The sequence below is a fragment of the Ailuropoda melanoleuca genome, chromosome 3, assembly GCF_002007445.2.
Source record: "Ailuropoda melanoleuca isolate Jingjing chromosome 3, ASM200744v2, whole genome shotgun sequence".
NCBI classification, from domain to species: Eukaryota; Metazoa; Chordata; class Mammalia; order Carnivora; family Ursidae; genus Ailuropoda; species Ailuropoda melanoleuca.
The window spans coordinates 106,017,514-106,030,177 of record NC_048220.1 but is presented as its reverse complement, the minus strand read 5'-3'; the positions used below and the strand labels follow the sequence as shown (position 1 = coordinate 106,030,177).

Here is a 12,664-nt window from a genome sequence, read left to right as displayed (position 1 = left end):
CAGGGGCCTCCCTGCCTCCTCAATGGAGGAGGCATCCTTCTCTCTGGCCCCAAGGCCCGTGTCCCAGTCCACAGATAATGTGTGGGTACTGAGGGCTTTCTCCCCTTACCCCTTTCTCCGAACCAGTCTCCAGGAGTCCTGAGGCCTGGTGGCTTGTCTCGGAGGCTGGGCTAGGGGAAGAGAATAGGTGTGGAGGGACTTCTGGAACAAGTTCTCATTTTACAGGAAAACCAAGGCCTAGGGGAGATGAGCGTTGCCCCGGGCCCCTGAGGGAGACTTTGTTGCTGGCTGGTTGTGGCAACCCATGTCCACCCCCCCCACTCCCCCCACCCTTGCTTTGGATAAGGGCCCCTCATATGCCTGAGATAAAGCCGGCCTCAACCCCGTTCTAAGGCTGGGGCCCAGGATGCAGACATAATCCCACTTTAATTGGCTCAGCCTTGAGCATGAGACCAAGTTGGCCCAATCAGAATGGAGACCTTGGCTTTTATTTTGCAAATGGCGAGTTCTTGAACAGGAAACAAAGAAACAAAACCCACCCAGCGCCGGTGCTTGACTGAGAGGAGACAGAAGCAAGTGCGCAGAAGTTGGTAGCTATTTATTGCACTGAAAACACCGGTAAAACAGACACCCCTTCTTCCCCCCTCCCACCCAATAGCAGAAGTTTTGAGCGGTGGTCATTCAAGTTCACAGCCACATGTTAAAAAAAAAAAAAGAAGAAGAAATAAAAAGAGAGAAAGAAAGAAAAGAAAAGAAAGAACTGAAACAAATCCCCAAACAAATAGTAACAGAGAAACCAGCACGGGGAGTCTGGCAAACACATCCCCAAAGGGTCTCCCCTTGGAAGACAGGCGGCCAGGATCAGCGCCACGGTGCGCGCGGTCCTGGGGAATGCTTTCCTACAGAGGGGTTTGCATGCTGGAGCCTAGGTCTGGTCTGACGTCTGGATTTTTTTTTTTGCATCTACAGGATGATCTGGAGGAACAGAGTCTCACTGTCGGGTAGGGGTGGGCTCTGGGCCACTTTGCCTGCCAGCCTCCCCTGTGTGCTGCTTCAGGATCACGCTGGTGCCCTGTGGTCCACACTGGCTGACTACCCACCCACAGGAGTGGCCTTCCTCGTGGGGGCCGTTTCCTCCCGGGGTGGGGCCCTGCCTCCATTTCTCTGGCACTTGGAATGGGACACAGTGGATAGAAGGCATGAAGCATGTCAGCAAATAAGAATCAGGACATTGGGGTCCTTCAGCTCAGTTCCGCCTGGTGGAGAAACCCAAGGCCAGAGCAGGGAAAGGACTTGCCCGAGGTCACACAGCAAGTCTGGTCAGGACTGGGAATGGAATCCTACTAACCCCCAAAGCATGGCTCTTTCCCCGCAGTCCACTGCTAATAAGCAGTTGACAGGCACCAAAGAGGGGAATGAGGGGCAGGTGGGGGCATGGAGGGGGGCTGGCCAGTCCCAGAACGAAGCAGGAGTCCAGCCAGTGACTAACCCTGTCAGTTCTCACAGGTATATTGGGCTTCACGTCACCGTCCCGTTGGATCCCCCATCAGCCCTGCAACATAGACTGGGCGGGAATATTTAACCTTTTAACTGATGGGGAAACTGAGGCTGAGAAAGGGACCAGACTTGGTCTTGGTAATGCGGCATCCCCTGTGAAGGCCGCACCCTCACCTGGGGCTTGGGGATTGCTGTGTGAGCCGGCAGCTCACAAGGGAGGCAGGCGGTTTTGCCGCTGGGACTCTGGGATCACTGGGCCTTACTGGGAAGCCCTCTGGGCCTGGGGCGGGCCAAGTGCCTGCCCCCTGGGCCTCGGCAGCAGGGTGTCTGCCAAGGATAGAGGCCAGCGATCAACCAATTTGGAGAGCAGGAAGCCCAGGCAGCCTCTTTCCTGGCCTGCAGCCCCAGCCCAGCCTGCCTCGCCTGTCCCCAGGACAGCAGCTGTTGAGAAAAGGGTCCAGCAGACCTCTCATGATCAGGGAAAACTCAGAAGTCCTGGATCGAACATCCCCACCAGTCCTCCAGCCAACACCCAGGACTCCCCAGAAGTCCCGGGGAACCGGAGCCTCCTCCAAATCCCTGGGGATATGGCTCTTCCTCCCCTAAAATCCTCCAGAGGGGACAGTGTCTCATGCTGGCAGAACACGGCCACACAGAGGCCAAAAAGCACAGAGAGGCGGCAACATAATTCCGAGTCGGACACTGAGAATACAACCTCTATTTTTTTTTTGTCCAAAACATGTAGATTGGTTTTGTTGAGTGTTTTTCTTCTTTTCTTTTTTTTTTTTGAACATACTTACTGCATATAAAGTCATGCAAGAAAACAGTGCAGACAGTAGATCCTAGTGGTGTGCCAAAGCATTCCACGCCCGAGTCAATCAGGGAGGAGGGAAGGAGAGGGGAAGAGAGATTCGAACCCACGGCTGCAGGATGAGGCGTGAAGAGGAGAAATCCCAGGGCTCTGCTTGCACCAGCAGTTGGTGGAGGGGAGAGGCAATGAAGACACATGCTCGTGAACCCCCAAAGACTGGGGGGGGTCTGGGGGGGCACACACAGATGTGGTGGGATGAAATCCTGGGAAGCTGGGAAGCATCCTAGTAGGAACCTCAGTTCGGGAGGCAAGCAAAAAAAAAAAAAAAAAGATATTTCTGTCCTGACAACCTCCCCCACTCTCTCTGCCCTGATTTGCTGTCTCTTAGCACTAACATCTGGTGTTTCTACAGTCCTGAAAGGAACCTTGGGACCAAAATGTCAGCGAGGCTCTTCCCCAACCCAGGGCTGAGTCCATCTCGGCCCCAGATAACCACAGGTGACAGAGTGCATCTCAGAGATGACATTAAAAAAAAAAAAGAAAAAAAAAGACCTAGAACAGAAAAAACCTACCCCTCACCCCTCTTCCCACCTCCCTTCCCAACCTGACCCGACCCTCCTCACAATAATTTGAGAGGTTTAGTTATTACATAAATATCCAGGAACGCAAAATCCATTTACGAAACACACAGAAGTTTGGCTATAAAAAGGCATGCGGTCCAAGGAGAAGTGGTACCTAAACGTTGCCTTCTTTGCCCCCAAAAAGCAATCCGATTCTCTCCCTCCGATGTGATGAAGCCGGAATTCCCCAGGACGGATGGAAGGGTGGAATGGGCGTTACTGTTGGAGGTAAACATCAGCTGAAGGCGGAAGGAAAGAGTGGGGGCACCCTGAGAGGATCGAGCTCCACGCACCGAGGGGGAAGGGTCCGCAAGGACAGGAGGACGGGGCAGGATGGGAGAAGAGCTAGGGAGGCAGTGTTAAGTGGGGGCTCCTGGCATCTGCTCCTCTCTCACCCTCTCCCACAGGGGAGGCTGGCTCACGAGGCTGGGGGGACCCTGGAAGGGAGAGACAGGGAGATGGGGGGCGGGTGCCACGTTCCTCCTGATTCCATGCCTCGCTCTCCTCGGCCCCTGGGGGACACAGAGCTGGGCATTCTGGCCTACAGCCAAGGCAAGACCAGGCCGACGATAGCCAGGAGGGGGAGTCCTCAGAGCCAGCAGCCAGGGCATCCAGGGCACCCAGGACTCAGGAAACCCCACCCTGGCAGGGAACGCAGAGCAAGAGTGACAGGTGGTGGCAGGGAGATGTGCCATTTGCTCGGAAGTCGTGATAGCTTTTGTGAGCAGGCAGGTTTTCTTGACGCAGGTGTGACGGTGATGGTGATGATGGTGGTAGTGGGGTGACGTGATTGGGGGAGTTCCAGCAAAATCCAAGTGGGAGAACCAGCAGCCACATTCCATGAACGAAGAGTAAATCTCTGCGGTACAGGGCCCCCAGACTGGTCCTTCAACTGTAAGAAATGGTATGTGCGGTGGGTGATGCGGCTGCTTCTGAGGGCATCCTGCTTTCCTCGGGTCCCACCTAGCTTCCCTGCACCCCCCAGGGAACCTACAGGTCTGGTCTGCTCCCTGTGGTCCTCCAGCCCCCACCCCATGGCCTTCCAGCAGCCAAGTTCCCCAGCAAGGCCCCCTCCAGACTGACGCCACCCCGTTCCTTTAGACCGTCCCAGATGACAGAGGGCAGGAAGAAGGGGCTCTTACTGGGGCAGGACGGAGGGCGCCCCAGATCTGTGGAAGTGGACGATCTGCCATTTGCCATCCCGGCGGTGCCAGACGCGGGTCTCCTCCGACTGGGCCGTGCGGGGGATGCCGCCCGCATCCAGGTACTGCGTGATGCGGATGTAGGCGATGCAGGCCGACTCGTCGCCCATCAGATGGATATGGGGGTTCAGGATGGTGGTGTGCACGGGCTTGCTGTTCCGAGACCACACTGGAGAAGGGGACGGGAGGGGGCAGAGGAGATGCAACTGGGGGCCTCCTGCGTCCCTTCCTTCACTTCCCCATCTCCCAGCGACCCTCTCAGCAGAGGCACCCCCACCGGCCTCATTTCCACAGGAGGTTGTCTGTGACAGGGCTCAGCTAGGAGTCAAGGCAGAACCTCTAGATGGCTAGAGCAGATCCCAGCTGAGAGACAATGAATTTCAGACATGCCAATTCTTTAAACACAGGGGAATGGGATTTTAGAATCAGTCTCTCAGACACACAGAGCTATAGGGCTATGACTGCAGAGTCAGATGAACTTAGACCAGAGTCTCAAGCCCAGGTTCCTACAGAGGCCAAGCAAGTACATAAACAAGGGCGATGAGCGGGGTATAGGATGCTAAATTGGCAGCGGACCCTTTGCCTCTGGGTCAGGGAGCAAGCGATAGGGAGTGGCGGAGACTGTGGTGAAGAGCTCACCCTGTCCCACCTACAGAGGGCACCCTGTCCACAGCTTCCCTGGTGGCTGCTCTCTGAGTAGCTGACCCCTGAACCATGGGCGGTGGGGGGGGGGAGTTAGCCCCCCCACCCCCACCCCCACACACTTGAAAGTCCACGTATAAATTTTGACTTCCCCAAAACTTAACTGCTAATAACCTTCTGTTGACTGGAAGCCTCACCGATAACATCAACAGTCAATTAACCCATATTTTGTATGTTACTTGTATTGTGTGCTATATTCTTAAAATAAAGTAAGCTAGAGGAGAGAAAATGTTATTAAGAAAATCACAAGGAAGAGAAAGTACATTGACAGGGCTGTCCTGTATTTATTGGGGAAAATGTGTGTATACGTGGACCTGCACAGTTTTAACCTGTGTTGTTCAAGGGTCAGCTGAACATACGGAATTATGGAAGCCTGAGTCATATTGTAGACTCCTAGGATCTTGGAATTGTAAGGATGGAATTGGTGGTCATGGGGTGAGGTCATGGAGCTTTCCAGAGTCAGGCAGGAATGCATAGCTCTTGTAACCATGACAAAACCAAGAAAAGTACCTGAAGCCAGCTTTATCTATGCAAAATATGAGCCACTGTTATTATTATTATTATTAATTATTATTATTAATTACTTTGGTTCTAGGAACTCTCCATTTTTTCAGCAAGATAGGAAACAAAAGCACAGAAAGACAATGACCCAGGGAGGGGCTGGACAGGGGTCACCAGGGTCCCAGGCTTCAGGGGAACCCTCATGCTTTCTCTTAGTGTAGCCTAAATACAGATCCAAATCCCACAGAGAACCAGTTTAAAATACACACTGCCCGTCTCCTCTCTTGAAGATGACAATTCAAAAATCTGTACTGTTCAAAAGCCTCCTTCCCCTTCCCCACCCTCTGATTCTGATGACCAGCCAGGTTTGTGAGCCATGGGTTTCCTGGACAATGTAAAATGTCTTTTTTTTTTCCAGGACTACTGAAAGCAGCCCTAATATTATCATCACACTGTCCCTGGGCTTCGGCTACGGAGCACCAAGTCATGGAGCCTTACATGTGTAGACGAACAGACTGTTACAATTTGGGGTTCTCAGAGAGAATGTGGAGCTTTTGCATCATAGGCTTGGCAGTGACCTCAGAGGGAGGTCACCCAGCGGCCCTCCTACAAAATTCAAGGAGGCCTCCGCAAGCATCCTCGACAGCAACCAGGGCTGGAGGCACTCAAGACCGTCTAGTTCAACGCATCCATGAAACACATCTGGAAACTGAGGTCCAGAGAAGCAATCTGACTTGTCCCAAGCTGGGCCGCTTCCTGAAAGAAATGCAATAGAACCTAAAAGAAGTCAATCTCCAGATGGGACTGAATTAGGACAATCTAGAACAATCTCAGAAGTCATGGAACTTTACATCAAAAACTAGGGATGTACTGTATGGTGACTAACATAATATAATAAAAGTTATTATTTAGAAAAAGAATAATCGCAGAAGAGACAAACAAGCTCAGCATTGCCGAGGGTCTTCCTGCCCTGGGCCTTTGCTGTTGTTGGCGAGGGCTGGGTCCTGGGGGACATTTGTAAAGAAACGCCACCCTAATGCAGTGTCTCTGAATAGACATCCACCCTTACAGGGAGCGTGGGAGAAAGGGCCAGATGTTCCAGCAGAGAAAACAGGCAGGATGGTGGGACTTGGCCCAGGGCAGGGAGCTGCTCTGGGTCCTGCACTCATGGGCCCTTTGGCATTCAAACCTGGAGTCCAAGGGGCTGGCGTTGGGAGGGGGCCCGTGGCCTGGACGCAGGCCCAGAGCTAGTGCAGGTTTCCCTTTGTGTTTAGTTTCCTTTTGCCATGTCTGAGCCTTGAGAGCCAGCTCAGTCTGGTCTCTGCTCTGCTCAGTGGGGGTTGGGGAGTTCTCTCTGGAAAACCAGCACCTCCAGGAGACAGACCTGTAGAGAGGTGGCCATGGTGACCAGCCACGGAGCTCCAGGGTGATGGGGAAAACTTGGGGTCCAGCCATCTCTCTTCACATGAAAATTTAACCTCCACTGCTAGCCTTGGGGCATCAGAGTTTGATTAAGGGTAAAGACAGTTTCCTTCTTGTCAGCTTGTTGGGGTGCTCTTGGGTCCCTCTAGCCTATCAGGACAGTCCAATTGGGTGCAGGCAGGAGAGGAGTGGACAGCTAGGGACTGCTAACACTCAGATGAGAGGGGGCCACCTGGGGCAGGGATGGGACGGAATGAGTCAGGACTGGGTTCTGCCACTGACTTTCTGGGTTCCTGCGGAAGAGTCACTTCCTCTCTCTGGGCCTCAGTTTCCCCTTCTGGGTGAGGTAGAGCGGGACTAGACCCTATTTCGGTCACTTAAACGCCACCTTTGTTTTTGCCGTCTACCTGTACTTTATTAAAATACTTCCTTGAATCAATACACTTTATTAATTTATGTAAATTATTTTAAAAGAAAACTTTCTAGCACAATCAGTAATGAGCAACCATTATCACAGAATACAACTTTAATCATAAGTCCGGTGTATACGAAATAAAGCTGTCACCCTAGCTCCATGCTCTTGCCTGCAAGGGATCCGAGTCTGAGACTTCTCTCTTGGATGAGGAGGTAAATGAGGCAGTGCGAGAGAAGTGTTTAACTAGCATCCAGCCGAGCCTTTCCCCCTGATGAAGCCGGACGTATTGAAAGAGAATTTAGGAAGGGACCGGCTTTCTCACTGTGCGACCAGTGCTGTTTCAAGGAGTGCCCACAGGCACCGGAAGCCATCTTGCGGAGCCTCAATGGTATATGCCTTCCTTTTGGGGTGCCCTGGGTATGCCACCTCTCAGGGCCTTCCTCTAGGTCCTGAGCTACAAGAGTCTAACCTGCACGTGCTTTGGTTCGTCCCTGTCTGACCCCTGGCCAAGGTGAGACATGGACACAGGCAGAAAGCGCCCTAGGTCAGGCCCAGCCTCAGCCTGCAGACAGCCCCTGGTTGCAAAGCTGCCAGGGTCTCTCCCGCAGAGGAGAGGCCCAGGAAGGACGGACATGCGGACAGAGACCTAGACAGACAGGCAGGGGCACAGCAGTGTGAGCTCGGGTCCCCTCCTCTTCCCCGGACAGCCCACCCACAGGCATAATAGCCCACCGGCCCGCTTGTGACCAGAGGGACAGTGGGGGTGGCCCCAGGCATCTAGATGGCTGTAACACGGGTACATGTCCAGGCAGGAAGGGCTCCCTCCTCTGTAAACTGAGAATAAAGGCCCTGCCCACGCCCTCCCAGGGGCAGGGGCAGGGGCAGGAGAGGGCTGGGGGGCTTGCCACACTTGTCCCGGGTCCCCATCCTCAGCCACAGGAGGGACAGCTGGCAGTGGGATGGGCCCGGGTTATGAGAGGGAACCAAGATGGTACCAACCCCTGTCCACACGGGATCTTCCTCTTCGCTGGCTCCTGAGCCGCCCCGGGGGCCCTGCCCGTCACCCTGCTGTGCCATCCGGCAGGACATGGAACGAGAGCAGACAACAGGCACCCCAGAGAGAAGGGATTGCTCACGGTTTTCAAAATAGAATCGATGGAAGTCCAGGCCCTCGACCAGGTTCCCCAGGGCCTCAGGTTCGAAGGCCGTCATCCCGGGGTCACACATCTTCCTAGGGGGAGGAAGTCAGAGGAAAGAGGGGTTGGGGTGGCCTCTTGGGGCCACCCTCTAACTCCAGGGGCCTGCACTGGAGGAGGGTGGGCCTGTGACATTGGAGTGATTGTGCTCATGTCACGGATCAGTGGAATTGGTGGATGGGAACGGGCTTGCGAACTGTACCATGAGGCAACCACCGCCGACCAGGGGGCACCACTTAGAACTGGGAAGCCTGCGTTCGGGTCCTGATCTTGCCACTCACCTGTTATAAGACCCCCAGCAAGTGGCTTAACATGACCAAGGAAGAGCCGCGAAGCGCCGTGCGCAGCACCCAGGTGCTGGCCGGGTAACTCAGCCTGTATGCTCCCCTCCAAATCTCATCTCCCCACCCAGGGCCGCAGGGCCAGAGGGGCTTTTCCCAGTTTGCCTTCCTTGGGAGGAGGACCTTTTCCTTCACATGAAAGTCACTTCTGCTCGCAGAGCAGGTGCATTTTGCAGGGTGGGTTTTGCTTCTAAAGGTGCCCCTTTTGCTCTCAGTGTGAACCTCAGTTTCCTCTTCTGTAACATGAGGAAAATAGCCTTCCAGAAGTCATGCCTGGAAGGAAGGCATGTATTTTCAGCTCAGAGCTCCCTTCCTGGTCTCAGCCTTCTGGGTAACCCTGACAGCCAGGTGGAGGAATGAAAAAACCATCTCCTCTACCCCCAGGCCTCTGGAATCTGTGGCACAACACAGACCCCCATCACAACGACAATGCAGCCAAGGACAGGAAGTACCTCAGGACAAGCCCGGATTCCCAAGCCGGGGAGGAACCGGAGACACTGGAGGACAGGTACTGGGCCCAGGGTTGTTTGAGCTGGACACTGTGGTGGGTGAGTGCAGGGCACTCCAACCCTGCTTTTCCCTGACTGTCCTGTCCCTATGACCCCGACAGCTCACTTCTCCACTCAGCACCTCAGATTCTCCAAAGGGATTAGCCAGGGGCCGGGGGCTCTGCTCAGACCATATGAGATGCTCAGGACTCATCAGTTGCCTTCAAAGTTGGGGGACTGAGCTCTGAGTGTCAGGGAGACTGAGCACCCTCACTGGAGAAGTCTCTCTCCAGGAGGTCTCTGGGGTCCCTGACTCCGAAGGGACTCAGAGACCACCTGTGCCAACTCCATTATACACCTAGGGATACTGAGGCTCAGTGAGTGAGGGTTACACACAGGGCCAGACTCAGGGGACCACAGTCTCCAGAGGTCAAGGCACAGGGTCAGAATCTAGAGTAGGCTGTAGGTGCCAGAGAAAGCAACATCACAGAGGTGGGAGGGGAGTCCCAGAAATGGCCCCCCAGAATGGGGGGGGGTCCACAGAAACCGCCTCTCTTTCCCTCCCTCCCTGGCTGTATCCTTCTAGAGATAGTCTCGGGCTCCTCCGTGGCTGATTTAGCTGTCTTGAGGGCTGGCGGCAAGACCCGTTCAACGGCATGTTCCTGTGCTTTTCGGCTTTACCCAGATGCACGTGTGCACACACGCCTGCGCACGCCCCGATGCACACAGTCACAAACGTGCACGTGTGGACAAGTGCATGCACACACGCGTCCATGCAGCCTCATTCTCACACCTGCACCTTGCAGCGTCCTTGATCCTCCGACAGAGGCAGTAGATTGCTGGGGCTTTGCCACCTGCTGCTGCTGCTGAAACCCTCCCACAATTAAAACGCACCTGGCCTGCCAAGCCTTTGGGAGACAAACTTAAGCTCCTGGGTCCGGTGGGAACCGGGAACCACCTGCCCAAGACCCAAATCCCAGTTCGGTTATTCGACCTCACCTGAACCCAACAGGCAAGGGTTATTCGGCCTGAGTTGGCAGCTTTTGTCCACCAAAAAGCGTATGTGGGGTTTTGTCGGCCCTAGCTGAGCTGTTGAGGCCTCAGCCCAGAATCCTCCCTCTCCCTGGGGTGGACTGAGGACAGGCCGGGGCCTGCTTCCAGGCCAGACCAGGCAGGGTGTGGGTGGCCACTAGGGGGCGCTCCAGCCCAGCCTTTGCACACAGCCGCCCCATGAAAGGCTGGTGGAGGTGGGTAGGGGACATCTCCTACCATCTGTTTCATTTTCTGTTATTTTTGGACACTCCGCCTTATTCCCCAGAGGACTGAAGGTTCTGTTTTGAGGTTCTTTTGCTCACCCCTGCTCACGGAAGGACGCACCCTATGGATTCCTGCCTGCCCCTGCCCGCCTGAGGTCAGAGGCCTGAGGAGGTCCAGGGCGAGGAGCAGGCCCATGCAGCAGGTCTGAGGAGAGGCCTGCCTCCCTCCCCTCCTTCCCCGCTCATCTCCTGAGGAGGCCCATGCTGTGGGGGGAAGCAAAGGAGTTTTGTTGGAGTTTCTTCTGGGGAACAGAGATGAGGAGGGTGGGAGGAGGAGGAGAGGGAGGACCGAGATAGAGTATTGTGAACAGAAAGCTTCATTAAAGCACAAAGTCTAAATGCAAAACAGAAATATGAGTTCAGTCTGGTTCACGGCACATGCAGAGTGAGTGAATGAGGGTCAGAGACAAGGACCCCCAAGTTAGCCATCAGCGCCCCCTGAACAGCGATCCAGGCAGGACATGCAGGACGAACCCAGCCGACTCACGTGTAGGACTCAAAATCTCCATTGCTTATGGCTTCAATCAGCTGCTCTGTCACTTTAATAATCTCCTGTTTCCGCACTGTAAGGCAGGAGGAGACACAGAGAAGTGATAGTAATAGTAACGAAGCCCCAAGCTACCACTTTCTGCGTCCCTGTTGTGTGCCAGACCCTGCGCTAGGACCTGAGGGCCTCGTGGAGACGGTCTCATTAACCTCCCATTATCGCTGGGAGAGAGGTATCATTACTCCCATTTCACAGAAGCAGAAACTGAGGCCCAGAAAGGTGGAGAAAGGTGGGAAAGTTCCCTCAGCTGCAAAGGGCAGAGCCAGAGTCCCGGTTGGCAGCCTCTGTCTCGGTGAAGCACGCCTGGCGGACATTCTGACGTTAGGCCTGAGGGGAAGCCAGGCTGACTGCAAAATACGCTTCTCCTTCTGTCCCCTTGCTTTGCTGCCTGAATCAAAACCGGGCCAACAGCGGCGGTTGTCCCTAGCAGCCAAACTGGGGCCCTGAAGGCACGTCTTAGGGCTTACTCATCCCTTAGGTCTGGGTGAGCTTTTTGCTCCATTTGCGGGCCTGTAGGAATCAGGCACTGAGGGGTTCAGAACTTTCTAGGCATAACGAATCCCAGTTGCTGAGACCTGGCCTCCGCTGTCCAACCCTGGAACAGGATGAATCGCTGGTCTTTCTGATAGAGGCTTAGGCATCAGCTTTCACATTAGATGTGTGCTGCTCTGAGCCCCAGTTTTCCCAGCCGTGAAATGGAAACAACTACCTCTCACCCCTTCAGGGCCCAACCCAGACTTGAGTACCAGATGGACTTCACGTCAATCCCGGTGCAGGTCCTCCCAAGCTGAGCCACAAGGCCACAAGGCTGTTTCCTGGGCTGCCCGACGGAGGTGACAGGGCCCCCCCACCCCCGCCGTGATGAGGTAATGAGGGGGGAGGAGGTGGTGGGCAGAAGCACCTGGCACACAGTAGGTACACATTTTAAGCGCCGCCACTTCCTGTCTCCTCCGACACAGGTGACCTGATGCACGCGGAGACTGAGCCTCGGGGGCAGAGGAATTCGGAGCCGGGCGTCCCGGCTCCCGGCGGGACTGTCCCACCAGAAGCCTGGCGTGGTTCCCCGGGGCGGGCTCTCCCCACCACAGGCCCAAGCTTCACTTGCAACCCGTCAGCCGGCCTGCGGAGCGGGTCTGGTGAGGTGCAGGGTCACGTTGCCCTGTCTCAGTCTGGGACGGAGGGAGGGGAGCACGCCTGGCTGAGGCCCTGCCCCTGCCCCTTTCCTCACCGCTGCCCGTGCCACCCCACCCCGGCTGATGCCGGGTTGCTCACCTCAGGCCCAGAGGACACAGAATCCTACAACATCCAGGCTGAAAGAACCCGCAGGGACCAGGGACTCGGCCTCCTTTGCAAACTATGGGGGAAATGGAGGCCCAGGAAGGGGCTGACTTGCCCAAGGACGTAGAACACCTGGGTACAGAGTCTGGCTCCCAGCCCGGGGCCTTTTCCACAGAACCTCCACACCCCCCATGCTCCCTGACGGGTTAGGCCCGTCCGCGTGTCTATCTCCTAGCTCAGATCCGAGCTCCATGGAAGCTGGGCCGTGGCTGCCCTTGCCGCACTAGACGCCTGGCCCTGGAACAGACCTGGCCCCACAGGCCTTCAT

The 12,664-nt window shown here is 55.3% G+C and overlaps 1 protein-coding gene across 5 annotated transcripts in view; it reads right to left on the bottom strand.

The window, feature by feature from the left end:
• Positions 1-583: 583 nt before the first annotated feature.
• Positions 584-12,664, bottom strand: part of CAMK2A (calcium/calmodulin dependent protein kinase II alpha) — a 61,894-nt gene continuing 49,813 nt past the window's right edge. For 4 of the 5 annotated variants that reach the window (XM_034656874.1, XM_034656875.1, XM_002918160.4 and 1 more), the window contains 4 exons: positions 10,999-11,074; positions 8,307-8,401; positions 4,071-4,299; positions 584-3,820 (listed from right to left, as the gene is read on the bottom strand). In XM_034656874.1, coding sequence (XP_034512765.1) covers positions 3,817-3,820; positions 4,071-4,299; positions 8,307-8,401; positions 10,999-11,074 — 404 coding nt within the window. In that variant the 3' untranslated portion in view covers positions 584-3,816. Of the gene's footprint in view, positions 3,821-4,066; positions 4,300-8,306; positions 8,402-10,998; positions 11,075-12,664 lie in introns of those variants that run through there. The other variant, XM_034656878.1, reaches the window with a different exon arrangement.